At 44.1% G+C, this 27446-nt stretch overlaps 1 protein-coding gene across 12 annotated transcripts in view; it reads right to left on the reverse strand.

Moving 5' to 3' along the window:
- Nucleotides 1-27446, reverse strand: part of PTPRT (protein tyrosine phosphatase receptor type T) — a 432610-nt gene that overhangs the window by 104705 nt on the left and 300459 nt on the right. For all 12 annotated transcript variants that reach the window (XM_086852378.1, XM_086852376.1, XM_086852367.1 and 9 more), the window contains exons 10-11: nt 6139-6340; nt 2689-2791 (exon numbers count right to left, since the gene is read on the reverse strand). In XM_086852378.1, coding sequence (XP_086708504.1) covers nt 2689-2791; nt 6139-6340 — 305 coding nt within the window. The remainder of the gene's footprint in view (nt 1-2688; nt 2792-6138; nt 6341-27446) is intronic.

Below are 27446 nucleotides of genomic sequence, written 5' to 3' on the forward strand. Positions count from 1 at the left end.
AGAAACAGACCCCACACAACTGAAAGGTAGAACACCTAACCAGACAACAGCAGAGGACACATTTGATCTCAGCTGCATGAATAAAACACACTGAGGAGGAAAAACCACCTTGTTCTTGTGTGTTAAGGGTGCCACAAGCAGTTCACAATAGGTTGCTTGTGTTATTCTTTTGATCTTCCTCTCAGGGAATGGAGCCCACTCCTGGAAATGGTATTTTGAGAGGCTTTCACAAACGGGCAGTGTGCAGAGCAGACTGAAAGAAAAGGGAAGAGGTTGGGAGAATTGAATCTTGAAATAAGTGGATTTATTAAGGTTAGCCTAAGAACAGTCTGGATGGTTCTTTAGGGGAAGAATTCTGAGTCTGTCAGAGTTAATAAAAAGCTAAAATTCTTCCCAAGACTCCCTCCCCCTTACTCCCCCTGCCCTTCTGCTTTTCTCACACACATCTGTAAGTCAATGAAATGGACTCATTATAGGAAATAATTTTATCATTTAGATGTGGCATGTAAATATTGCACTCTCTGCAAACGTGTGTAATAGGCTACGATGCAATTAAAGAAATCAGAGTGAAAATTTATAAAAAATCTCTACCAATTTTATGTACAGATGCATTTGCTGGAAAAGGCATTATTCACTGAATGCAGTTAAAGTGCAGTAAATCGACTTTGAGAAAAATCACAGGACTTTTCAATAAAAAGACAAAATAGCAACACTGCTAAGACAGCAGGTGGTAAAACGAGATACAGGAATGTTCCCCCATATAAAGAAATAAAACAAAACAAAGCTGTGTGATTTTACTGCTCTTTTCCAGCAGAAAAACATCCCTAAAGGACTCAGAAAATAGCCTCCTAAATTTGCTCATATGGAGTACCAGAGATTGAAAGGCAAACTCTGAAATACATTACTCAGAAAAACCAGAGAAGGGATGCTGCTTAAAGAACAGATTTTTTGGTTTGTTTGTTTGAGCTTGTCAGTGCAATCTGGGGCCAAGCCACAACACAGTTGGGGGACCACCAGCTGATATAGGATATTTAATTAAATCCAGTAGTTTGCATCTGGAGCAATTTGCTCCTGAATACTCTGTGAGCATCCTTCAAAAGGATTAAGAACCTGTCAGTGGGATACAGAAACCCAAGAGTTATGAAAGGAGGAACTATGGTGTTTTCAAAATAACACCCATGGGAAAAACTTCAAGAGTCTCCTCTGAAAACTGGAGGTAAAAGCTTGAAGATCCCACAGGGAAGTAATGAATACCTGCTGGGCCCCTCTGCAAGGCCACTGTTTTTAGAAGAGATTCCAATTGCTGCTGCCAGCCTGGCAGGATGAGTGGCAGGATGAAGGAGCAGCTGGCACTCCTGCCACTGCCAACATTGCTCAGGCAGTGTGGGCTCAGAAGGGAATTTGGTCACCTGAACACAAATTCACTGAGATGGAAGAGAGTGCTGAGTACAGAGCTCCAAGTCAGGGAGCAAGCTGCAGGTGGGTGTCCCACATCAGCACTCAGAGCAGCCCAGCTGCAGAGAGGTTCCCTGCAAGGTGCCCACTCTATTCCATGGGTGCCTGGGCAGCTCCCTGCTCCTGAATGACCAGGGAAGGGATGGCACAGCACTGCTGAGGTCACACCTTGAGTCCTGTGTCCAGCTCTGGGCCCCTCACTGCAGGAAAGACATGGAGGGGCTGGAGGGTGTCCAGAGAAGGGAATGGAGCTGGGGAAGGGGCTGGAGACTCAGTCATGGGAGGAGCAGCTGGAGTTGTTTAACCTGGAGAACAGGAGGCTCAGGGGACACCTTCTCCCACTCCATGTCCTGACAGGAGGGGGCAGCCAGGTGAGGGTTGGGCTCTGCTCCCAGGGAACAGGGACAGGACAAGGAGAAACAGCCTCAAGCTGTGCCAGGGGAGGCTCAGTTTGGACAACAGGAGGAATTTCTTCCCAGAAAGGGTGGTCAGGCATTGGAAGGGGGTGCCCAGGGAGGTGGTGGAGTCCCCATCCCTGGAGGTGTGCAAGACATGACTGCAGATGGCACTCAGTGCTCTGGGCTGGGTGATAAGGTGGTGAGTGGTAAAAGGTTGGACTCAATGGTCTTGGAGGTCTTTTCCAACCTTAACGGTTCTGTGATTCTGTAAATCCTCTGCTCTGCAGCAGGATCTGCTTGTCAATGCTAGCAAAGCCCCACTAAATCAAAATTCCTTTTTGCTGGACTGTTTCTGCTTTACAGCACAGCCAGCCCAGCAGCACGGCTGCATGACAAATGTGAGAGGTGTGTTAAACCCAGAAACTGAGCAAATACCTCCACAAAAGCATTAAAGCCAGGGCAGGCCTTGTTCATCACGGAAGAGAGGGCAGGATGGAGGCCTGGAGCCTCCTCCACCCTCGTGTGGGGATGCTGAGTCTCCAGCTCCACATCCCGCTGTGCTCCAGCACTGCAAAGGCATCTGAAGCGATGCTGAGAGGGTAATAACCCCGACAGTGCCAGCAGCAATCCTTCCTGGAGGTTAACAGCGGGAGGCAAGGAGGCTGAAGCGTTCATGAAAAGAGACTGTGAAAGGCAGAATCAACAGCTGAGTTGGCCTTTCAGTCAGAGCTTGCTTTCCGCAGCTCCATTATCACAGGAGAATGAGAGAGGAGTGTGGGAAGCCTGGGGAGGAAGGAGAGGAGGGAAATGTGAAAAGAAAAGGCACAAGACCCACCTGACAGGTGCTCCCCGGGACTGAGCAGGCTTCAGCATGACCGTGATGGTGGTGTCAGTCTCGTTGAGGGGAGAGTCTGTGTCGTACTCCGGCATGGACGGAGCTGCAGCAAACAAAACAACACACTCATCATGCACCAGCCTTTGGTACTGATGGCAGCATCACGAATTAACAACAAATTAATATTTCTCAAATGAAATAACAAAATCATTCCTAGTGTTTTGACCAGGATGATCAAAACTGCTTAAATATTTGTACACTCTTTACCCATTCCAATTAAATGGGAGTAGGACAATCTTCAAGCTGGCTTTGAAAATCCTGTCTTGAATTTTTAAGACTTAGTAAGTCCTTGAGATGGGATCATTCCTTCAGTGTTAAAGGTGAGGGAATAGACATTACCAAAAAACCCAGACTATTAGCAGGAGTGAATCAGTGGCAGAGCTGAGAAAAGCACCCCTGAATCCTGAATCTTTTGCCCTGTTCTGGTCAGTGGATTAGCCCTCACATCATAAGGGATTTTAATGCACAGACTTAAGCTGTGTCCCCTTGATTAGCTGGAGGGTATGCTAGGAAACACAAAAGATGAAAAGAGAGGAGCACAAATTAGCCAGGTTATTTTTGCACCCAAACCCAGGACATTTTACCCCAAAGTGCTGCTGACTCAGCAGGCAGCTGCAGAGATCCCAGTGCCACCCTCGGGCACTGTCCAGCCATGGCAGCCCCATCTCTGATGTGTTCCCCCAAGCAATACAGAAACCCACTGAATAAAAACCCACTCAGCCAAACTCTAGTTTCTCCTTCTGCTTTGTTATCTTCTCTTAGGACCATTCCATGAAAGTAGGACAGCTTTCCTTAGGAAATATATTTCACTTATTACTTCTTCATTCCCCAGGAGCAGACATCTGTTTGGGACAAGTTTTACTGCTGAAGACCTGAAGAGATCACGAGGTCAAAGCAGCACCAAATTTGTTCCAAAGATGCAGCTTTTGCTGAAATAACTTAAAAGTACAAAGCAAACAGAAGAATTCACACAAATGGTTCATCTGTAGCTCACAAGGACAAGCTGCATTGTGGGGGATCCCAAATTTAATCCTCTCATAGTGACTTCCACTGTAATCCTGTTTACAATCAGGATTTTTATCTAAATGCCTGAAAACTGTCAAGAATGGGGGATGCTATTATCAGCTCAGCTGCTGGCTTCCCTGTCAATAAACTGGGAGTACGTTCACAGTGAATGTCAACTGCTTAAGAAGGATTTCTCTGGAATAAGGTGCTCTTCTTCAAGGGGAAGCAGTGACTCCTTGAAAGGAGACACATCCCCAGTGATCACCCACACCAGAGATCACTGCAGGTGCTGGAGATCACAGGATGGGTTAGGTTGGAAGGGATCTTAAAGCCCATCACATTCCACCCCCTGCCATGGCAGGGACACCTTCCTCTGTCCCAGGTTGCTCCAAGCCCTGTCCAACCTGGCCTTGGACACTCCCAGGGATCCAGAGGCAGCCACAGCTGCTCTGAGAACCTGTGCCAGGGCCTGCCCACCCTCACAGGGAAGAATTTCTTCCTAATATCCAACCTAATGCTGCCCTCTGTCAGGTTAAAACCATTCTCCTTGTCCTGTCACACCAGGTCCTTGACCCCAGACCCTCTCCAGCTCTCCTGGAGCCCCTTTAGGCCCTGGCTGGGGCTCTGAGGTCTCCCCAGGTCCTCTCTCCTCCAGGTGAGCACCCCCAGCTCTCCCAGTCTGACTCCAGAGGGGCTCCAGCCCCTGGAGCATCTCTGTGGCCTCCTCTGAACTTGCTCCAGCAGCTCCAGGTCCTTCCTGTGCTGAGGACCCCAGAGCTGGATGCAGAGCTCCAGGCGAGGTCCCATGAGGGCAGAGGAGAGGAGGAAAATCCCCTTCCTCACGCTGCTGGCCTCAAAGGCACAGCAGGAATTGCAGAGCCCCTGCTCTGGCCCGAGGGGACAGCGCTACAGCACAGCTTGGGGCACCCATGGAAACAAATACACTCCCACATTGCTACAGCACAGCTGTCTTTCCATGAGGAAACATAAATACAGCCTGACAAGGACATTCTGCCAATGAAAAAATCCTCCTGCTCCCCAATAACCTTGAGGCTGGCTCTTAGAGCAAGTTTAACGGTAATTTTCAAATTATTTGGAAAATGTATCAAAAACTTGACCGTGCAATGAGATAGCCTAATGCTTGCATGGAGTTTGTAGCCACCCATTGAGAGTCAGATGTTTGGAAGATGGGGGGTAAAAAGGTCAATAACCCAAGCTCAGTGTGTATTTAGTTGGCACTTATGCAGGCTGCTGACGCAGCTGGAGCACTCATGGGATGACAAAATGCAAAGAAACTGAATCAGAAGGGAAAAGGCCCCAAGACCATTTCTGTGTTTTTTTATTTCTCTGGTCACAAGGGAATGCAGTGCACGCTGTGCTGTCCCTTCCCAGCAGGGCTGCAGAACCCCCAATAGCCCACAGAGCTGTTTGGACACTTAAAGGCTTTTACTTCAAGTGGTTCAGGGCTTTAGTGCTAAATGTGAAGGGTTCAAACCCCAAGCAGAGGGAGGAGATGTGCTTTGCTTCCTTAAAATTTGCCCTGTCACTTACTGCTCGCAACTTGCTATTATTAACTGATTTTGAAATAGGGCAGTGGAAAAATCTATACTCTAGTGCAATCTTTTCTACAATAACCAGCCATAATTTCAAGCATTACCAGTGTCCTGAATGTTCCAGATGTGTATTTTGACTTTGCTGAAAAAACAGTTAAAATAGTCCAAAAAATGACAGCTTTTCTCTCTGTTAGAGAACCTATTTTAGTGCTATCAACTAAAGGTTAAAATCCACATATATCTGCCCAATAGCACCACTACCATCCCTTTTTTTAAAATTTTTTTGATTACTGGCCTGTTTCCCCTTCTTTTTTTTTTTTTTTACACCTTCTCCTTGCCATTGCCTCCTTATTTTAGTGTCTCTCATATTCTTGTCTGCCTCAAGCCCTCCCTCTGCTCTTACTCATAAAAAAACCCCAAGAAAAACAGCTTTCCTTCCTTATTTTTAGTCTCTTTGCACTATTAATTCCATTACTTCATTACATCCATTTTGGTACATACTGAAAATAAAAACCACATTATGGAAGGAGCTTCCCCAGCCAGGCAGATAATGCTAACAATAATTACTATAAGGGTAGTTCATTTGTGGAACTAATGAAGGTTCTCATTTAAAATGCTCCACAGATATCCAGGGATATTTAGGACAGACACAAATTAACCCTGTATCTGTAACCCAAATAAACAAAGGTCTGTGGCTGTTTCAAAACTCTGCCCTATGAAACTTGGAGAGATATTAAGCTTAATATTTTTTATAATTTTATGCATCAACTTGGAGTCTAAAGCACAAAGCCCTAGACATTGTCTTTTTTTTTCTTCTTCTCCAAAGCAGTACCTGAAATCTTAGTTGCAATCCGGGTGGTGATGGGTGGCCCAAAGCCCTTGACTGTGCTGGCTTTGATGGTGAATGAATAGGTGGTGCCAGGGTACAATCCCACAAAAAGGTGATGGGTTTCATTCCGGAGCTTGAAGACTTTTCCTCTTTGGCTGGAGAGGTCGGCACTGGGATCCAGGGACCCAACGGCCTTGTAGGTGATCTGCAAATGAAGGACAAGGACAGGAAGGTGATGAGGGGCCTCCTGCACCTGGCAATTCTCTGCTCCCCTGCTTTGACACCTCTCAAACTGCAAACACAAGGACAGGAATTATTCCAGGATTATTTCCGTATCTCCCGTGAGCGGTTTTGTATTTGGGCGCTGTCAAACCAACATGACAATTTTTCCAAGGCTTTACTTAGGGAAAAACTAATTTCCTCTCTCTGCTAAGGCCTCAGCATGTGCTGACTTCCAACAAAAGATGCAAAGAATTGCTTATTGTTCCCAAGCTCAGAACTTCTGCAGTCAAACCAGAGCACACAGCACGACCGGCAGGATTTTCGTGAGAATCGCCCCTGCAAGCCCCCACAGCTTATGAAAACCCTCAGTGCAAACATGGATACGTTTCCTTTGGGCAACTCATCTCCTCAAAAGGCAGCTGAAAACAATGCTACCTTTTTCTGGCAACAAAAGCTTTGGAAGTCCTTTCCTGTGCTACAGAGAATACGCTGAAATGAAATGATATGTTTAAATGAAATAAACACCATCACGTCTTTAGGCCAAAGCCCTTCTCTCTGTGGAAACCAGCTTCTGCTGTCCTTTTTTTGCCTCATTCTGAGCCTCAGAGTGCAGATTTACACGTGGTGCAGGGCTTGGGTTAAGCCAGGAGGGCTCCAGACCTGGAGGGATGTCCTGAGTACACCTGGAGCTGGTGCCAGCACACCTTGAAGCCTCTGGAGCTCAGCACACTCACCCGTGGCAACCCTCTGATATACAGACACTTCAAGGGAAACTCATGACTTATTTACCAGCCAATTCCTTGCCTGAGCTCCAAATTCAATCCCAAGGCAGCTCAATTTCAACAGAGCTGTCAATATAATGTACCGTGCTCTGCTGCTCTCCTAACCTTTTTTGATATTATGGGATCCTCACTTATTTGTAATGAAACACCATGAATAAATCAATGTGTGTTAATACATGAGGTCTTTTTTTATTAAGGTCTCCACAAGAATCTAATTCCCAGCCTTTCTGAAAGAGCCTTTGAAAATCTTGAAGTGCTTGCTTTATGACAGGAGGAAAATGTTGCATTTTGGGAAAAAATAAATATCCAGTGTTTAAAAAGGGAGGCTTTAATAATAACAGGATAAATAAGAGACCGAGACTGATGTTAGTGACACCAGAGAAGGGGGAGAGCATACGAATCCTGTTATTTGAACAGAGAAGAACAATTTAGACAGAGCTGACATCCAAGATAAGGCAGTGTAACAGAGAAGGGGCATGGATTACACAGCAACAGGAAAGTACAGAAGCAGAAATCTTGAAGGAATTATAATTAGACAGCATGCAGGTGGTTTTATTGAAAACCAACTAATTTTTTTTCCAGGAATTACAACCTGGGTTTAAATTTTTATTACATGCCAGACACCTGAGAAAGAGAGACATCTGAGCATAATGGTTCTTAAAACAAACAAAAAATTAAAAGCAGGAGGAAAATCTCTACACCCACTGTTTTTCCCTCAGAGAGTCAAGGACCAGCATGGCATGGGACAGTATTGTGAGAGTTCTTATTGCATCAAGGCACTTCAAGGCAGGGGAATTTGTAAGAAGACTAATGGCAATAAATTGAGAAACAAATTCTTAAATCAAGAAACATGACCCTGTCCGTGCCATAGCTAAAATCCAGAAAGAAAAATGCATTTAATTTAATGTTATGTAGGAATGAGCCAGTGCAATCTTGTATGCTCTGTTGGCACATCAGGAGCTAGAGAAATAGAAATTCTATAAAACTACAAAGGGAAATCAGCAAAACAGGAATTGGCAAAAAAGAAAGGGAATTTCCTGCACCTGGGGCACTGAACAGAACATTCACAGAATGCCCAGGTCAGGCAGGGGCCTATGCAAAATCAGTGGTATTTATTTTCAAACACATTATACTGAAGATTATGAATACAAGTGCAAGATGAACTTGTCCTCAATCTCCATCCATATAAATAAATGTATTCAGCTACCTTCAGCAGTTCTAAAATCATTACAGAAACAGTTCTTTTTCCTTATTAAAAAAAAAAAAAGTCAAAAAAATTATCCCCTTAAGGCAAAAAGAGCTAGAAAAGCTTTCAAGAAGAAAAAAAACACCTTAAGAAAAAAAATCAACTCACTGATTTAAAGAAACAAACAAACCCAGTCTTTATTTTTCTGTTGACTATAGCAGAGAATGAGTACAAGGGACCTTAAAACAACGTGGGTCAGCTCACAAGAAGCAGGGAAGGAGGAAACAGCACTTGGGAGAATGTCCCCAATTTGATATCGTAGTGTGGGTCAATGTTCAGAGCAACTGCTCACTCAAATCAGACTTCAGGATTTCCAAGACTTTTCCAGGATATAGAAACTCTGGATTTGTGGCACAGCCAAATATGAGTTTACATTGTCTGCAGCAGTCTCTGCCCAGTGGATAAGGTCCCTGTTAAACCACGTGGTGTGAGGGCATTCAGAGGAAGCCATCCTTGTCCCCAAAACAGAACATTTGATTTTAACACATTGACAGTACCTGGGTGCAGCACAGAGAACAAAAACACAACAGTGCAAAGCTGTGCAAGATCCAGGGTGATCCAGCAGCAGGAGCTGATAAATGCAAATGGTGCAGATACAGCAGGCAACTCTTGCTCTCATCCGGGCTGAGCTCTTCTGTGCATCCCTCCAGGAGGGCTCTGAGGGCTGGAGTGGGCAGGAAAGTGCACACAGACACTGCCAGGAGAGCCCCGGGGCTGAGTGCCCACCTCTGGGAGAGCTCTCCTCCCCACCACGAGGACCTGATGTTCTCCAGGTCTCCAGGCTGCCATTTATGAAACCAGGGCTTCTACACTGCCCTGCACAAACATTTGTGTGGCTGAGAAGTCTGTGGGTTTCTGGAAGTGCTGAGTGCTGCTGGTTAAGCAGCCAAACCCCAGGTGAGCCAGAGGAAGCAGCCCTGGAAACAGAACTGTCTGCATGGAAATGGAGGCAAGCTCTTCCAGCTCAGGAAAACAAAACAAACAACCAGTCATTTTTCTCTTGCAAGTGAGCTACCTGCTGTTCCTTAGCTGTGAGTGCTGCCCTGAGTGTGGATCAGCAGCTGAGAGCACTGTCTCAGCCTCGATCCCCCCTGGACCTGCAGGCACAGCCACAGCAGCTGCGGCTCCAGCTGCAGCCACAGCTGTCCCTGCCAGCAGCACATCCTGGGGCTGGGCTGGCACCTCCTGCTCTGCCACCCTGCTCACAATCCAGCTCTGCAGGATCCCCCTGGAGAAACTCTGAGGTGCCACACACAGGGGCTGTGTGTGCCCACATCCCTGTACCACACGTACGTCCACCCGCGTGTGACCTGCGCTCAGTCAGAGCCGGGGAAAGGGAAGGAGCCAAAGAAGTTTCCAGTCTTGTCAACTGATTCAAACTCAATTTTCTGAAGCAGGAGAAATTGCAGGGAATCAGAGAGCAAAAAATTTTCAAGAAACTGTGGAAATTTCCAGCTCTGGAGTAATTTATAAAAGCACGGAAACGTGTCTGCAGAAGAAATATGGCATTTCTCTGGAACAAGAAGGATGCTGGAAAAAACACCTGTCTTTGTGGTTTGTATGCTGAATATTTATCTTAATTTCCTGTTCCAAGTGTCAAAGCATTTCATTACAAAACAAACAAGAGATTCTAATCTAAAAAAATGAGATGACACAATTGCTCAAAAGCAGGTGTTATAAATGATTTTTAAATAATCTATTTTAAAGACAAGCTGAGCCATCTAATACTTCTGTATTCTCAAAAAAAAACCAAAGAAACAAAAACATTATTAATTTAAAAGTTCTAAAAGCATAGACAGAAAACAAACAGAAAAAATATCCAAAAGCATATTTTAAAATTTAATTCTGATTGGAAATATTGAAAATATTTATTTGCATTCGGATGCAGAATAAATGCAAATACAAAGATGAGGAAATTTCTCACAAGACTGAAACTCTGGTTTTCAACCACCTTCCAGATCTCCCTGTAGACCAGGCACTGTCCTAAGTGGAAAGTTTTCTTTGCTCTGCAAACTGGAATGTCTGTCCAGGGTTTCCATAGGGAATGGAGAGTTGGCACATCATCTCCAGGGGAACTTGATGGTCCCAGGGAAAATTTTAGTGGCCATCACTGCTATGGATCTAAACCCAGCAAAATCAGGGAAAGAAATACACATTAATAAATCCTAAATCTCCTTGGAACCTCCTTCACTGAGTTAATTAAATGCTTCTTATACTGAAGTAATAAAAACAGTAAATTTGAAAAAATAATAAAAAAAAAAGCCAAATGGTGAAGGAACAAGAATAAAGAACAGCAATTTTCCCACCAGCACAAGAGGGGCAGAATGCTGAGCCTGGGGTTCTCCCAGCTGGACAAGGGGGATGTACCCAGGAGGGGCTCAGATGCTGAAATCCCCAGTCAATTGTGCAAAATTTGGCTGCATGAGTCCAAATCCTTTGTAAAACATAAAACAGACAGACAGTACAAGTTCAAGTCTACTGAAAACTGTCAAAAAAGGCTTTATGGGTTTAATGTCCAGGTGTTCAGTGATGTATAATTGCTGTGATAGATTGGAGAATAAAACAAGGAAAGATCACATAAAGGAGCAGGCTGGTGAGCAAGTTCACTCCTGGCTGTTATTTAAGCAACCAATTCCAGTGCTCTCTAATCCCCATTAACCAGGGGCACCCACTCTTATTCCATCTTTCCCTCTGTTTTTTATCCACTTTAAAGCTTGGAATATTAACTCCTTGAAATCACTGAGCTATGCTAACAACCCCAGAGATGTAGATGTAATATTGAGAGCATAAGCACAGCTCTTCTCTCCTTCACAGAGCCCAATTTAACACAATTTTCTGGGGAGATGTGAACACTTTGCTAACTGTCATCATCTGCAGAACTTCTCTTACAAGGACATGAAACTTTCATGGGGAAGGAAGAGACGATAGCAGAGGTATTAACTAAACTAGGAAGCACAAGTTTATTTCCCAGTGCAAGAGACAAAATACATAATTTGAAAAATAACAAAAATAACCCACTTGGATTTTTCAAAACTCCAGTTTTGAAACAAGCAAGTGTGCAAGTCTGGGGAATTTTACTCCTCCTTTGCACGGTGGAGGAAGAAAGTGCTTTGTCCTGTGCTTTCTAAAATAGAAATGCCAGCAGGAGATGAAAATTAGCGTAAAAGAATCCCTAAAGAAAAAAAAAAAAGTACCTATTGTTAAAAATGTGGTAATTAAACAGGGAAATAGATCATCAAGAGAAGTGATGAATTAACTTTGGGTTTAGAAGTTCCTTTGGAAGAACCTATTAGGAGCCCCTAAGCTTGATTCAAGAACACATTGTGATTAAGATCTCATCACTCCACTGTAATGGCCCTTCTTGCCCCGCACTACTGAAATCCTCAGGGAACCCAGGATGGCTGTTCAGACTCTTTTTAATCCCCTTAAATAAATAAATTAACAAGGCAGAATATTCTGCTCAAATCACAGCTGATGGATCCATTTAGCCTGCCCAGACATTTGGTACATATCAGTAAGATTTCAGCCTGATGAATAACAGACTTGTCAGGATTTTGTGTGTTCATAACCTTAAAACTGAGGGCAGAACACTCCAATGTCTCAGGACTGAGATCTTGCCAGTCAAGGGAAAAAGAAAATAAATATGCTCATATTTTCTTCCCCCAGCAATTGATCCTGGTATGCAGACCACTTTATCTTACATCTTTTGCCATATAGAATTAATCAACCCCAGTGAGCAGAATTTTGCTCTCTACAGCCCTATCCACCATCAAACATTAGGACTTTAAGCTTCCCCTCTGATTTTAGCAATTGCAGCCTGTTTCAATGCAAATGGTAAGTACTGCTGTTAAATCACACACTACTTTGTGGGTACATTATACAACCTTATATCCATTTTCCATTTTAGTGACAGCCTGCATAGCAGTTTGGGGAAGGCATTTGAAGCCTATAAATCCATTGCATTATTCCACTACATTCCCACCGATGTTTTATGTGCCTGTCTTTATAAAAGAGCCCATTCTGCCTCTCCACACCCCTCCTGCAACCCCTCCCATCTGGGGATGATTTGGAGCTCAGAGGTGGCTGCAGTAGCTGTCTCTATATATAAAATAGGGTTTTTTTCTCCCCTTTTTCACTCAGCAATGCCTCAAGACTAAAACAATCTCTGCTCTGGACAGGAGAGGAGGGAGGACAAGGCAGATGACACAGCCACTCCGTGCATGAGCGTGCCAAGGTCAGGAGCGAGGTCTGCAGGGACACCCTCTGCTGTCTGTCCCTTTACTGAGCCAGAAGAAAAGGCAGCTTTTCCTGACTTCTTGCTGCTTTTTGAACTCACTCCTGCCTTGTGAAGCAAGACCTGGCATCAAGACCTTTTTTATCCCTGGGTTCTTATCATAGTGTGCTGCACACAGGGCACGGGGAGCTGGGCTGCACTGGGAATAAAGATCCCAGTGCCTGTCACAGATGTCAGCAAGCAGGAGAGGAGGAGGAAGAATGTCCACCCGACCAGAAAATCCCATTGTCTGGAGTCCCTTCCCACACCAGGGCTGGGTCCAGCTCCCCCTGCCCCGGGGCACTGTGTCCTGCCACCAGGTCCCACCTGTCCCATTGCTGAGTGCCCTGCTCAGCTGATGGAAAAGCCTGGGACCAAACCTATTGAAACAACAAAGCTGCAGGCATCCCAGAAAATTAAAGCTGTAAACCAGTCTCAGCTTTAATTCCTGCCTTTTTTTTTAAAGTAGAGACTTCTGGAGAGGGACTCTTCACAAGGGCATGTAGTGATAGGACAAGGGGGAATTATTTAGATCTGATATTGTCAAGAAATCCTTCACTGTAAGGGTGGAGAGGCACTGGCACAGGTTGCACAGAGAGCTCGTGGACACGCCACCCCTGGATGTGGATAAATCCAAAGTTGGATGGGGCTTGGAGCACCCTGGGATAGAGGAAGATGCCCCTGCCCATGACAGGGGGTAGAACAAGATAAGATTTAAGGTCCCTCCCAACCCAAACCATCCTGGAGTTCCATAATTCTCATTTTGAAAACAACTTTGGTCCCAATTGCATAATCCTCTCTGGAGCTGGAGTCACTTCCATTTACACAGGTGACACCCAGGCAGACTCAGCTGCCAACAAGCCTGACTTAGTGGTGGTTAAATCCTCCTCAGAGCAGCTTTAGAAAGGCTCAGTGTTCAGCTGCCAGGAGCCCAGCTCCAGTGCATCACACCCAAGATGAGCAGAGCAGTGCCAGGCCGAGCTCCTGCCCAGCACCTGCAGACACCAGGAACTTTCCCCTGTGCTTTGCCACACCACTTGCTTCAAACTCATAGCAGTGTTGGCAGGAGACTACATAAATAGATGGGGAAGAATTTTGTCACAGGCAAAGTGTGATTTTCCAGGGCTGGAAAACATTCTGCAATTCATAAGAGGGCAGAGATAAGGGAGTCAGGTATCAGCAGAGAGCTGGATGTGTTTCACAGGGTTCAGCTCTGCAGATGGAGGGGAGGGGAAACCAACTGCAAGGCTTCATGATTGAAAACACCTCAGGAAACAATAGGCTATTTAGTTTTAAATCTTGCCTTACATATTCCACTCCATGCTCTAATAAAGCCTACAGGAAAACTTCATTTTCCCCCGTATCCCAAAAATAAACACAAATCAAGCGATGCATTCAAGTCTGACAGAAATATCCTTGAACTCAAAGTTATACAAACATAACCATTCATTTCCCTGGCTGCTGCCTCGGGGAAGCAGTGTTCCTCCAGCCAGGTGTTAAGATGCCATGTGCAATGTGAGTTAACCATGAAAAGAACTTTTATCACAGAATGGTTTGGCTTGGAAGGGACCTTAAACATCATCTTGTTCCAAATCCATTGCCATGGGCAGGGGCACCTTCCACTAGAACAGATTTTTGTCATGGAAGAAAACCAGCTGTAGCTCAGGGTGTCTGCTGGAAATGTTTTATTTTGAATTCACTTTTTGTACAAAGTGAACATGTTCTGCTGAACATCTCACTCCCCATCATTCTGACCTTCCAGAAATTTCATAAGGCTTCTCCATAGCTCTTGCCACTTCACTTATGGATTTATTCTCATGTAGTCAGAACTGAGTTTCCAAAGCACATCTTTCTGAACCTGAGTTTATATGGTTCATAAGATACACCAAAAACAGCTTCAGATTTCATTGCAAAGAACAACATGAAACAGCCATTCCCAACCATGCCCATCCCTTCCTGCTTCCTTTTGACAACAAGATCCATAAGATGCTTTTAAAATTATTTTATTTCTCACACAGATCATCCCAGCATCACCAGTGGCTCCTCCCCAGTCACTGCTCAGCAGGCTGAGCCATGAAGGGTTAATTGTCCCCTGCCCTGCAGTGACAGCTCTGAGCACCAGGGCTCAAGCTGGGTAAGGACAATTAGCATTTCTGAATCCAAACCTGGCAATCCTCCCCCTGAAGCTCACAGGAGAATGAAAATCAGCTCTTTTCTCCCCACAGCCCCGTGCTTGGGGTCACTTCCACAATAAACCTGTGGTAAACAGGGAGGTTTTCCACACTTCCACACTAAACCTGTGGTGAACAGGGAGGTTTTCCACACTTCCACACTAAACCTGTGGTAAACAGGGAGGTTTAGCACACTTCCATAATAAAGCTGTGGTAAACAGGGAGGTTTAGCACACTTCCACACTAAACCTGTGGTAAACAGGAAGGTTTAGCACACTTCCACACTAAACCTGTGGTAAACAGGAAGGTTTTCCACACTTCCACACTAAACCTGTGGTAAACAGGAAGGTTTTCCACACTTCCACAATAAACCTGTGGTAAACAGGAAGGTTTAGCACACTTCCACAATAAACCTGTGGTGAACAGGAAGGTTTAGCACACTTCCACAGTAAACCTGTGGTGAACAGGAAGGTTTAGCACACTTCCACACTAAACCTGTGGTAAACAGGGAGGTTTAGCACACTTCCACAATAAACCTGTGGTGAACAGGAAGGTTTAGCACACTTCCACAATAAACCTGTGGTAAACAAGAAGGTTTAGCACACTTCCACACTAAACCTGTGGTAAACAGGAAGGTTTAGCACACTTCCACACTAAACCTGTGGTAAACAGGAAGGTTTAGCACACTTCCACAGTAAACCACCACTACTGGTGTTTTAAGGAGTGAATTACAGAGTCACTGCCCGCTGAACCCAAGAGCAAGAAGCAGGTACAGCTCTATGGGACAAAGCCCAGACTCTGGTTATATTGCTTTTTCTGCAGAAATCCTTACTTTCAGGCATCAATCCTACATTTAATCTTAGCAAACTGCAGTTTCAGCAGACAATTAAAGACCATTTGCTTTCCAAAGGTGAAATATAATTGTGGTTTTGTATCATTTTAAGTAGCTACAGAGATTCCACTCCAGGTTCCCAGCCACATGGGGACTGGCACAGTCCCCATCCCTGTTTACAGCATGTATGTCTGGTAGCACTTATCACTTCCATTTCTGAGGCTGGTACCAAGCAGAGTGTAAATCACAAACAACCAGGGCCCAGAATGTGGGCTCTATATTTGATTTCAAGTTCAAAGTTGAGAGTGTCAGAGGTGGAGGACTCAGATCTGTGTTTTGCATCAAAGCATGCTAATATTTTGTCTAGCTCACCTCCATCTTCACATTCCAGCACAAGTCTCACTTGGGTGTGAAAGATAAGGCATGAAGAACATAAGGAATCCCTTCTTTTCCACATATATTATCAGAGCTGCTTGCTTTCTTGAAGGGGATAGGAGAGAAGCATGATCCCTCTACTGTTAAAAGTAGGGAATGTAATGGTGTAATGAGACTCAGTTCAAAGAATCACAGAATGGTTTGAGTTGGAAGGGACATGAAGTTAATCCAGTCCCACCCCTGTCATGTCAGAGACACCTTCCACTGTCCCAGGCTGCTCCAAGCCCTGTCCAACCTGGCCTTGGGCACTGCCAGGGATCCAGGGACAGCCACAGCTTCTCCCAGTAACCAACTGCAGTGCTGCACCACCTTCTTAGTAAAGAATTTCTTCCTAATATCTAATCTAAATTTCTTCCCTCTTTCAGTTTAAAACCATTTTCCCCTTTTCTATCTCTCCATGCCTTCACAAAGCCTCTCTAACTCTCTTGCAGCCCTTTAGGTAATGGCAAGTGCTCTAAGGTCTCCTCAGAGCCTTTTCTCCTCCAGGCTGACCCCTGGAGGGGGCTTTAGGGTCCTTTCCAACCCAAACCATTCTGGGATTCTATGAACATCACTGGCCCTGTCACAGACTGAAGGTGATTAACACAGCAGCAAAAGCAGCACAGAGTGCTCAAGTCACAAATCCCAAACCGCGTGGGAAGCCTTACAAAAATCTTAATATCCTTAAGCCACAAGAACTGTAAGAAGCCTGACTGCACACCTGGATACATCTGCAAGGGTTGAAGGACAGGAGGAGCACAGGAACACCAGCTGGAAGCACTAAGCCAATATTCTGAGCCCAGCAAACCCCTCAAACACACATTTAACCTCCTTTCCTGCCAAGGGGATCTGAAGTGCATCTCTGCATTCTCATCTCAAAAGCAGAGGATAAGTGAATCAAACCCAGAGCTCTGTTCTTATCCCAAGGTCAACCTGTGATCACTCACACAAAAAAAAATTAAAAATTCTTCTTCAAGGAAAGAATGGCAGAGCACTAAGGATGAGAACTCACTTGTAAATCAGTTCTGACACCTATTAAAACAAAATTTACTTTTCTATGTTAATTTCTTTGTCCTTCCTTTTGGCCTCTATCCTAAAAATTTCAGACTTAGAGCAGAACTGAAAGCATCTCCAACCCAAAGTTTACATGAATAATTAGTAAGATTTATTATTACTTATACTTTGCTTATCACAAAATAATTTGCCTGTACCTCACCATGCTCTTTGCACTCTGAGTTTGCCATGCCAGAAAGACAAAGCATCACAAGAGCAGCTACAATCATTTTGTGACATTGTGTGTTAAAACAATGACTCTGACTGCACTTTTTACAGTTGCCTCTCAAGCTACACCATCAAGTTTTCCAAACTTTGGAATGTTTTTTTCACCAGAAAGCAAAAAAAGAAAGAAAAAAAACAAAAACCTGGATGGAGTAGGTGTAGGGTAAAAATAGGCTGTGCAATTTTCCAACCCATTTTCCAAAATTTTAAATTAATACCTTCACCCTTCCTGTCTAGCATAATTGCCAAAAAATAGTTTGGCCACTTGCAAAGATTTTGAAAACTGCTGCAAGTCTAAATCAGCTCTGCAAAACAGAATGGAAGCCAAACCAGCCCCCCCATTCATACACACCTGCCATAAATAAGAGAGCAAGAAATTTCTCCTGAAGCCAATGTAAAAACTTTGTTACAGTGCTCTAAGTAATAGCAAATAAATCCACCTGAACTGCTTCAGCCAGCAGGAAAAAAAAAAAAAAAAAGCCAAGTTGCTTCTGCAACATTCTAGCAGAAAAATGGTCAGCTCTAAGCTAGATAACAGTGAAGAAAATAAATGTTTATATGCAAAATATTCACTTGGAATTTGGTGCTTAAGAAGCTGTCTTGTGTATTTACAGCAAGATGGGAAAGGTTTTCCTGAGCAGCTCTGCAAAGGTAGACAAGGCTGAAGTTCTGATGAATGTTGCTCAGCCTGTGATGGAGCTGGGCTTTGCAGAGTTCTCTGCTGGCCCCACCTTGCTGTGACAGTGGGAAAAAAGGGAAGGATCCAGGCCCAGCCATGGGATGGATCTGGGGAAAGGGAGAGGGGAGGTAGAGCTCCCCAAAACCCATCTCTGAGCAAAAAGCTGAGCCTGAGGGGCAAACAACCAGCTGCTCCAATCCCAAAAATCTTATCTGAACATTTTCCTTCTACATCTCTACATGTTGCATCAGTGAAAACTTAAAGGATTCATTCCATATTTTCATTCAAAAAAGCCATTTAACTCTCTAAGTTCCTGAACTCTCACAACACCCTCCTTCTTCCCACCCTTGCTGGAAAATTTCTGCTCCCTCCCTCTCTCAGGTGCACATGGCTTGACACTGACATTTTGCTTTCCCCTCTGACACATCATCAGAAAGAACAAATCCTTCTCCTGACATTACAGAGCCTTTAAAAGACTTCCAGTGCTCACATCCAGAGGCTTTTCATTTGTGCACTGACTGTTTGCAGCTTCTGCTAAATAAACTCACTGCTGCTGCTTCCCTCTTGAATTAATCCTGGACCTGATTTTCTAATGTCCTGGGGATAATCCAAAGGCAGAAGACATCTGGAAATCCTCCATCACCTTGGGAAAACAACATCCTTTTTTCCTCAGGACACAACTGCTTTGTAGTAAATACATGGGGTATAGCACATTAGGTACCACGTGAATAAAATCCCTTTATTATTGTTGAAGAGGTCGTCTCAAATCAGGTTTGCTGCAGCAAGTTTTATTCTTTATTTACCTGCACTACATTTTCCCAGAAGCCAGAGGCTGTAAAATCCACAGTTTATAAAGCAAGTTAAAAAATTCTTACCAAAACCTGTCAATTTTTTTTTTTTTTAAGTGACTTCCCACATAAAGGTGTCTCTGAGCTATCCATTAGCTCCCAGTGAGCTAATTGAACAACTAAATACTCTTTGTAGAGGGGAAAAACACACAGCAAGTGCAGAGAATGTATTCCAGAGTCAGAAATTGGGGCAATGCTCCTCCCCAACTCATCAGAGTGCTCCAGGATCACTGGGGCATCTGACCTGGGCACAAGACACAGGAAAGGACTGGCCAGACAGGCTTGTTCAAAGGATAAGATTTAAAAATCCAGTGCTTACAAACCTCTTGCCCACTGAAAAAGAAGCTGGAGGGAGAAAAATATACCATGACCCAGCTCTTTGTGTGCTGTTCTGTACAAATATCTCTTCATTTCGTAAAATCCAGCTGTCTTCAAACAAAACTGCTGGTCCACAGGGTGGGATGGGTGTCCAAATGGGCAGCCCCAGGAACCATATCAGCAAACCTCACACAGCACTCAGAGCAGAGGCTGATTCACTTTGCTCACACAAGAACAAACCAAAGCCAACCCCAGACCTTTCTCCCCATGTGCCATTGATTTTTGTATTTTACTCAATTTGAGAAAACATGGGCATTCACTCAAACACTGACTAGCACAAAAATAACTGTATTATGTGCATTATGGTCCATTTTACATTGTAAGGTTTATTTCAGCTGTGTTATTTTGTTTTCTGAAGGCACAGTGTGGAGACCTCGCGAATGAAAAGTGAACTGTTAAGATCCTTAGATACCTCTCAACTCCAATTCTGGTTTTATGGTGCTGTAATCAACTTCTAATCCACACAAAAACATTTCAATCACACTTTAAAAATGTTTTGCAAAACTCTTGGCATAATGCACTTGCTGTACTTCATTACACTTGCCTGCCCTCGAGTTCCAAACAGGAGAGAAAAAAGATACCTCTCTGTTTCCTTTTTTAACAGTCTATTGGATTTTCCTATTACTTCATCTGTAGGAAAATTGTCAGCCATTCATTGTGTTTATTGGATAATCCATTAGATTGGTTTAACCTCCTTTTTTTTGTTCCCTGCATTAACAGCAATGTTCTGAGCACTCTTCACCCTTGTGATGCTCCAAAGATAATTTGGAATTTTTAGGTGGCATTAAAAGTCATCATAGCCCAGAGTCTCAAAGGACAAACTTTAAAATAATCCCATTTATTTTTCCAACTCCCCTTTTAGGATGATCTCGCTCTACTGCTTCTTCCCTTTTGCTACTGAGATGTAAAATCAGATGAGTCTGACTAGCTCCACCTCTGCTTTATAAATAAGGAGAAAAGCCTCCATAAAGAACGTCCCTCAGCTTTTTGGAGACAATTTGGGGTGTCTGCAGAGGGTGGAAGGGGAAGAAAGCAGTGTGGCTCCTCGGTGCCACTGTCACCCCAAGGAAAGGCACAGTGCCACCACCTCTGCTGGGCCAGGGTCCGTGCAGGGAGCTGCCTCGATGGGCAGCCAGAGGAACCCCGAGATTTTAACGTGTCCTGGTGAGGAGGTTGTCATTGTTGGTCACCAAGTGATTCACACAGACACAGCTCAATGTGTGACAGGAAAAAGAGAGAGCTTTATTCCGTGGTTCCAGTATTTATAGATTCTTGACAGTGACCAGGGATTGGATAGTCAGGTTATCACCTTCCCAACCACTCTGCTTGTGAGAAACGTCCATCAAAAGGCATTTCTTTAATGGAATGTATAAACATCTATGCTTATAGTTACTTTCCTGGAAAAGTGGCTAGAAACCATGAAAACAAGATCAGAAGGTTTAATTCTCAGGGCAACAGGAGGTGACCAAGGTTAATTCTGCAGATGCAGACTTGGGCTTCCCATGCTGGGAACTGCAAAATGAAACTCAGCCTGAATGGCTCAGGCACTTTCCAAAGCATACTTCATTAGGCTTCAATTATAAAGCACAATTAGAGGAGCACAGAACAAGAAATGGTGGGTATTTCTCCCTCCTTATGGCATTTCTTTCTCTCCCACACTGTCCCATATACCCAGTCACCGTGACCCTGGGCTGTGCTTCCTCCACCGCAGGATGACTGCAGCAGGGCTGGGGGAGGAAAAGGCAGGAACCCCCTCAGGCTCTGACTCCAGACTTTTACAACCCCAGGCAAATACGTAAAGGACACTTAGTCACGGTGATTCATGCAGCAAATCATCCTGATGGCACATTCTCCCCCATCCACCCAGATCACACTTCTCAAATCCTAACAAAGTTTCTTTAATTTTTTCTTCTGGCTGTCTGACACACTGCAGACTATTTTAAAGATGACTGAAAAACAAGCTACCCAGGATAGTTAAATTTGCTGTACAGTGGTTTTCTTCATAAGAAATATTCCAGGGGAAGGAAAGTAGTCCAGGAGTTTCCACAAATCAAAATGGGTAGAGGATATACCAATTCCTGTAGGACTCACAATACAGACTTCAAAAATCTAAATGCCACCACTAGAAAAGGGATGTCTATTTGTGGTCAAGCTCCAGTTGTAATTTCAGCAATAAAAGCCCTTGATCAGTGCAAGCCTTTACTTTCTGATTGTCTCAAGTGATTCATGATTTCAGCCTCAAAGTGGTTCAGCCTCAAAGAACATAAAAATAATTGCTTGTTATTGGACATATCAAAGCTGTGAATAAAGTATTTTGCACCATGTTCTTCTAGGCTGATTTCAGGGTTTTACAGACCCTTGAAATGAGTTTTCCAGATCTGGTAAGTCAGTTGAAGATGGCAATAAAAATAAAAAGTGTAGAAATATTATGCTTACCCATACCTGAAAGGTAAAATAATTCAGGTGGTTTCTGCCTAAACTCACCCTGAGAAAAAAAAATATCAGGAAATATCATAAGAAGGGAAAAGTTCCATTATTGACAATTTGAGCTTGGTACAAAGTATAATCTAAATAGTCTTAGCAGCTGCTCCTGGACTTATTGGAGTATTAGAGTCTTTCACCAACAAGTATTCAGGCTCTGAATAGCAATAACAAGAACACAAATTTGAATGAGACTCAGCTTCAGCTCCCACATCTAAAACACAAGGAGGATGGCATCAAAATGTGGTGAATTAGAGTGCAGACACCTGGTCCTGAAAAGTCATGCAGAAAACTTAGTTTATACTGCTTTGCCTTATTTCTCATCAAAATAATTTGGAGGCTTGAACATGAAACAGATTTGTTGAATTCACTAGGGAGCCAGAGAGAGTCATCACACAGTAATGGAAAGGCAGATTTTTTTATTGATTCAAATTAAGGGTAATTTATTGGAAAAAAAGCCACAATTTGCATGAAAGATGTTGCTGAAAGACGCAGCAGACTAAGTGTGTTTTGATCCATTTGACTCACACACACAGAGCCTGGTGGGTGCAGAGAGCTCTGCAGTCCCTGCCTCAGCATCCAGCAAGAGAAAACCAATTGGTCCTGAGACAGCTCAATCCTTTGGCACTTCAAGTTTCTCCCCTCTTTTACTCTATCATGAGCAGTCTGGTCATTCCTCTCCTCCCTGACCCTTCTAAGCCATGAAATCAAATTATCCTCTGGTTCAGAAGGTCCCAGGACCCCCAGTCAGTGGATTTTGTCCTTAAAGTCTGAGGAGCCTTTGTTGCACAGCTCCTGGAAACTGCAAACCTGAACTATCCCAGGGAGATCAGGGGACACCTGAGTGTCTCAGACCTAAAACCATCGGTGTTTTCTACATCACAGCCACTTGCCAAGGGAAGCCTGCTGCTCCATGGGGAAGCTGCTCAGTTCTTCCAGGTTTGGCATTTCTCAAATGTAGATCGAATCTTTGCAGATAAAACTGGACAAACTGATATTACAGCAGTCTTGGAGCAACTCTGGGGCACTTGTGCACATGGAAAACATTTCCTAAACTAAATGTCCATCTTTTAATCGCCAGACTCCCTACAGCCAGAGTTACAGGGACAGGAAATTAATCCCAGAGTTTTACTGGAGTGTGGATGGGACCAAATGGGCACTGCCCAGGCTCCCCAGGGAATGGGCACGGCCCCGAGGCTGCCAGAGCTCCAGGAGCGTTTGGACAGCGCTGCCAGGGATGCCCAGGGTGGGGCTGTTGGGGGGTCTGGGCAGGGCCAGGGCTGGGCTGGGGGATCCTGGGGGTCCCTCCCAGCTCAGGATGTTCTGATTGTTTCCTCATCCTCCTGAGCTGTAGCAAGGAATGAGATTCCCGTGTGATCCCAACCCTTCCACCCCACCCAGAGCACTGGATTCCCTTCCCCAGCTCTTGAGACAACCAGGCCGTTTCTCCTGGAGCTTCCACGTTTCTGGAAATGTGCTGGGAACAGCCAAGTGTAAAACACCAAGAGAGAGACAGAGACATTTCCCTGCCTTCTCCACATCCCTCACTGCCATCCCTGTGCCACAGCCCAGCCGGGTTATCAGCGATGGAATTAATCTCTGTGACCAGGCTCTTTGTGCCACGTTCCCACATTATTGATCTCTGCAAGCTAAATTTTCCCAAGGGATTTAAGCCAGTTTTCATCTGTGTGTGCTCGCTTGGAAGGCTTGGGGATTTTTCCAAGAAGCGATTTCTCTCCCCCAGCCACAGAGTGGCTCCTTTAACACATTCCCACATTTGCATTTTTCCATTTGCATATGCACAGTTTAATGCCAGAGCAGCACGTAAACAGGACTGTTAGTTTTATGAAAATCTGACTTTTGGGGGGAATTGCTTTGTGCAAAACATTAGTAAAAAGCAGGATCCAAAGTAAATCTTACAGTGAAGGGAGAAAAACCCACTTATTACAAGACTTAGGAAAACTGCATGAAATGCTGAGGAGCCTCTTACAAAGGCAAATTATCCCACGGCGTAGATGGCAAAGGGATCATTTACATTCCCAGTTCATAAAAAGCAGTGATTAATACAGCTAGAGAAAATGTAAAATTTAATGAGTAACTGAAGTGTTCAAACAAACTGCCAGTTTAATAAAGCAGAATGACACGGCCAAAGTGTTGGGAATAAAATCCCAAGGTTCTGTTAGCAGAGAGAAAATTCATGGATGGAGTGAGAAAAAGAAAAGGTGATTTAACATCAAAGGAAATAATTACTCTTCATCTAAATAAGGATTAGAATGAACATTTATATTGTCTTGTCTTCCCCTCTGGATGTCTCCAAAACTCTTATTTATTTTAGTTTACATACTTAGCTAATTAAAGCTCCAAAATAATATAAATTTTTATGAGCCTTTTTCAGAGAATACCAGCATAACTAAAAACAGGCCCAGGCACTTTGAATACTGCATCAAGGTTCCATTAGTTTTCATGGTGCAATTTTTTTTTTAAAAAAAAAACCCTGCCTCCTGCTGCACTAATTATAATCTTATTTTTAAGCAATTTTTAAAATTACATGTGGATTGCAGACTTTCATTCTTAATGGCTTGAATTTAGCAATAATCTGCACTGAAGCTGGCAAAGAAAATATTGACCCAACATCTTGGCTGATGCAAAGGGGAACCTTGCTGATGCTGTGCTGTTTGTGCAAGCTGTGTTTGCAGGGTGCTCGACCTCTGCAGCTCCAGCCCTGCAAATCCACTCCCTACTCCAAGTGCTGAGCTGGGTCCAGCTCATCTCCTGTCTCTCCAGTCTTGGCTCTGCAGGCCAACATTGCACTCTTATTTATTTTACCCCTTTTCTCTGAACTGAGGCACACAAACCCAAGGTGAGCAGCCTGTGATGGAGGGCCAGGGAAGGCCAGGGTGCTGCTGTGCAAGGGTGATAAAAACTCTTCACTGAGAGCTTTTCACTCTCACAATGTGCAGCTGAAATGTCTGTGAAAAAGACAGTCCAACTCCCTCCAGAAGTATTACTTCACTCAGATGTTTCTCACAACTGCATCTTCCTTTCCCAACATCCACCTACTACGTACAGGCTATGCAATACGGTCACAAATAGAACCATGGAGAGATGCTACTAATAACTTGCCTTTGCAGCTCCAAATATTCAGCTATTAGAGTGAGAGTGGTGAGGCAGATCTATCCAGAGCATTGCAAAAGTCAAGATGCCCTCTGAAAACATGCCCATCATGGGAACAACTTGACCTCAAAATGCTGAGGTGAACAGATGCAAGACAAGGCAGAATTGAGGGTTCTTGAGGAGACTTTTGGAAAGCACCATTTTACATTCCTGCAGCACTATCATCATAGCCTCAGCACCCCTCCTATAATTAGGAGCTTCTCCATGAGGATACAGCCAGACATTTTCATTCCAGGTATGTTTATCATGTTGGAAGTATGGTACAATGAGTACTCTGAGTGGGAACAGAAGTAATGGAAGCACAAGAGCCCATGCCATGCTCTGACACAAAGTCATTATTTCCTAGTCTCTGATGTCTGCATGACCTGCTGCTCACAAAACACATCTGCAGAGAGAGGACTCTTCCCACTCTCACAGCGAGGACTGGCTTGGTTTCAGACACTGGGAGGTTTGTGATCTTTGTGTTCACCCTTTTTCACTCCCTCGTACAGTTACTTTTATTTTTACTGTCACATCGGCAAAAATCAATGAACTGAGAACACAGCTGCTAGAAACACTTGTTAGAGACACTTGGATACAACTCAAGATCCCCCACACAAACTCTCCCTTTGCAGTGTCTGTAACACCCAAAAGAGGATAAGGAAATGGCAGCATTTCCAGGGAAATAAAAAGGAAGAAAAGCCAGTTTTAGTGAAGAGACCCTGAGAGTAGCTCAGCTGGTCAGAGCCTGGGGCTAAAAACACCACATTTGGTGCTTCAACCCCTGTGTGGACTATTCACTTAAGAGTTGGACTTGATGATCCTTGTGGGTCCCTTGCAACTCAGATTATTCTGTGATTCTGTAAAACTGATGATCAAACTCCTAGTCTGCTGTTATTAGATGAGTCTGCCATCATAATATTTAGAATTTGGGTGTAAGTGCAACCAAAAATTCAACAGCCCAGGCAGTTCTTGCAGTGTGTGTCCTGAATGAAGGGGATGACCCCAGACCTATCTCTAGAAGGCAAAACTGCAAAGATATTCGGCTTCTTGAGCTACAAAACTTCTCTAGGCATCACTTCAGCTTCCAAATTTCGAAAAGAAGGAAGGAACCCATCATGTCTTCTGTGGTCTTCTCTTGTCCCTGCCTCAAACGTGTGACATTGGCTCCTGAACACAGCAGGCTCTTGGCAGGGCCATTAATTTTCATTTCATATCACAAGGCTGCATTGATTCCTAACAAGAGTCCCAATCCACTAAAGCCTATTTCCCTCTAGGGACTTGGGCACGAAAAGGAAAAGCTGCTGAACAGAAGGCAACATATCTTCCTCTACATTTATATCCAGAGACATGTCTGCCTGCAATGGCAAGTAGGAAAAACAAGTGTCACCTCAGAGAAGAGCTCTGTCTCCTCATCTGTTACCTTCCCCAGCAGAACAATGGCTCTCTGAGGGGCAGACAAGGCTGAATGGGTTGTACCAGATAGTTTTCAGCTGCAGGCAATATTTATAATCACTAATTTATATGCAGAAATATTTATAAACAGTAAACTTGGAGACTGTCATATTGGTAAAAGCTGCACAAGCCATGTCACAGCGTGTTCTGCACAAATCCTGCATCCCTTTAGGTGGGAACAGGATGCAGAGGAAAGCAAAAACTATATATAATAGGAAACTATCAGTTATCCTTTATCAGTATGAACTCTCAGAAACATCAGCAGCAGGAGAAACCACATCTTCTGAATGCAAGTAAATGAAAAATAAAATGCGCCTCTATTTTCTGAAATGCCACCTCTCCAACAGTTACTGTGGAGCATGAAAACTGATTCACAGCTATCCACTGCTTCTGCTGGTGTTTGATTTCCCTCTGTTCCCCTGGGGAGGGGGTAAGAGACATGCACTGCTCACAGTGCCAACACTTGGGTGCTCAGGGGCAGCAGGGCTGCATTTTCTGGGATCCTAAAGGGATCCTAAAGGGATCAGTGCCATCCAGCAGGAACACTTAGCTCCCTAGGAGCTGCTCTCTCATCTCCACTGACACAGCCCATAAGTTCAGAAAAGATCTGTAATAGACTGGTGAGGACTCAGATCTCCTGACCAGATGGCAATTCTGCCCATCTCATCCAGGGCTCAGCCTGTTCAGCACAGTAATACAGAGATCAGCAAACTCAAACCATAATCTCTTACCCACCTGCACACGGAGCAGCAGGACTGGAGCTGTTCTGCAGGCCTGTACAATAAATGCTACTATTGGTACAAAAAGGTGGCTTTCTCCAAAAAGCAGATGCTATCACTCCTGAAGGATCCACTACTGTGCACAGCAACAATTGGAGAGTTATTTTATTTCTGTGCTTATCTAATTTCAAACAACACTGAAGCACCAATGTGGAACTGCAAACAAAAGAGATGCACGTTCAGCCTCGGCAGGCTTCGAATCGTCTAGCAAAACTCTGTTAGGTTTATCTTATGCTTAATTGATTAATCACAGGCAAGACTTCCAGGAGCAGTGTGTGTGCCCTCAGCACATCATTAAAGATTATGTTCACAGATACTTT

This window comes from Cyanistes caeruleus, chromosome 16 (genome assembly GCF_971803275.1).
Source record: "Cyanistes caeruleus chromosome 16, bCyaCae1.hap1.1, whole genome shotgun sequence".
NCBI classification, from domain to species: domain Eukaryota; kingdom Metazoa; phylum Chordata; class Aves; order Passeriformes; family Paridae; genus Cyanistes; species Cyanistes caeruleus.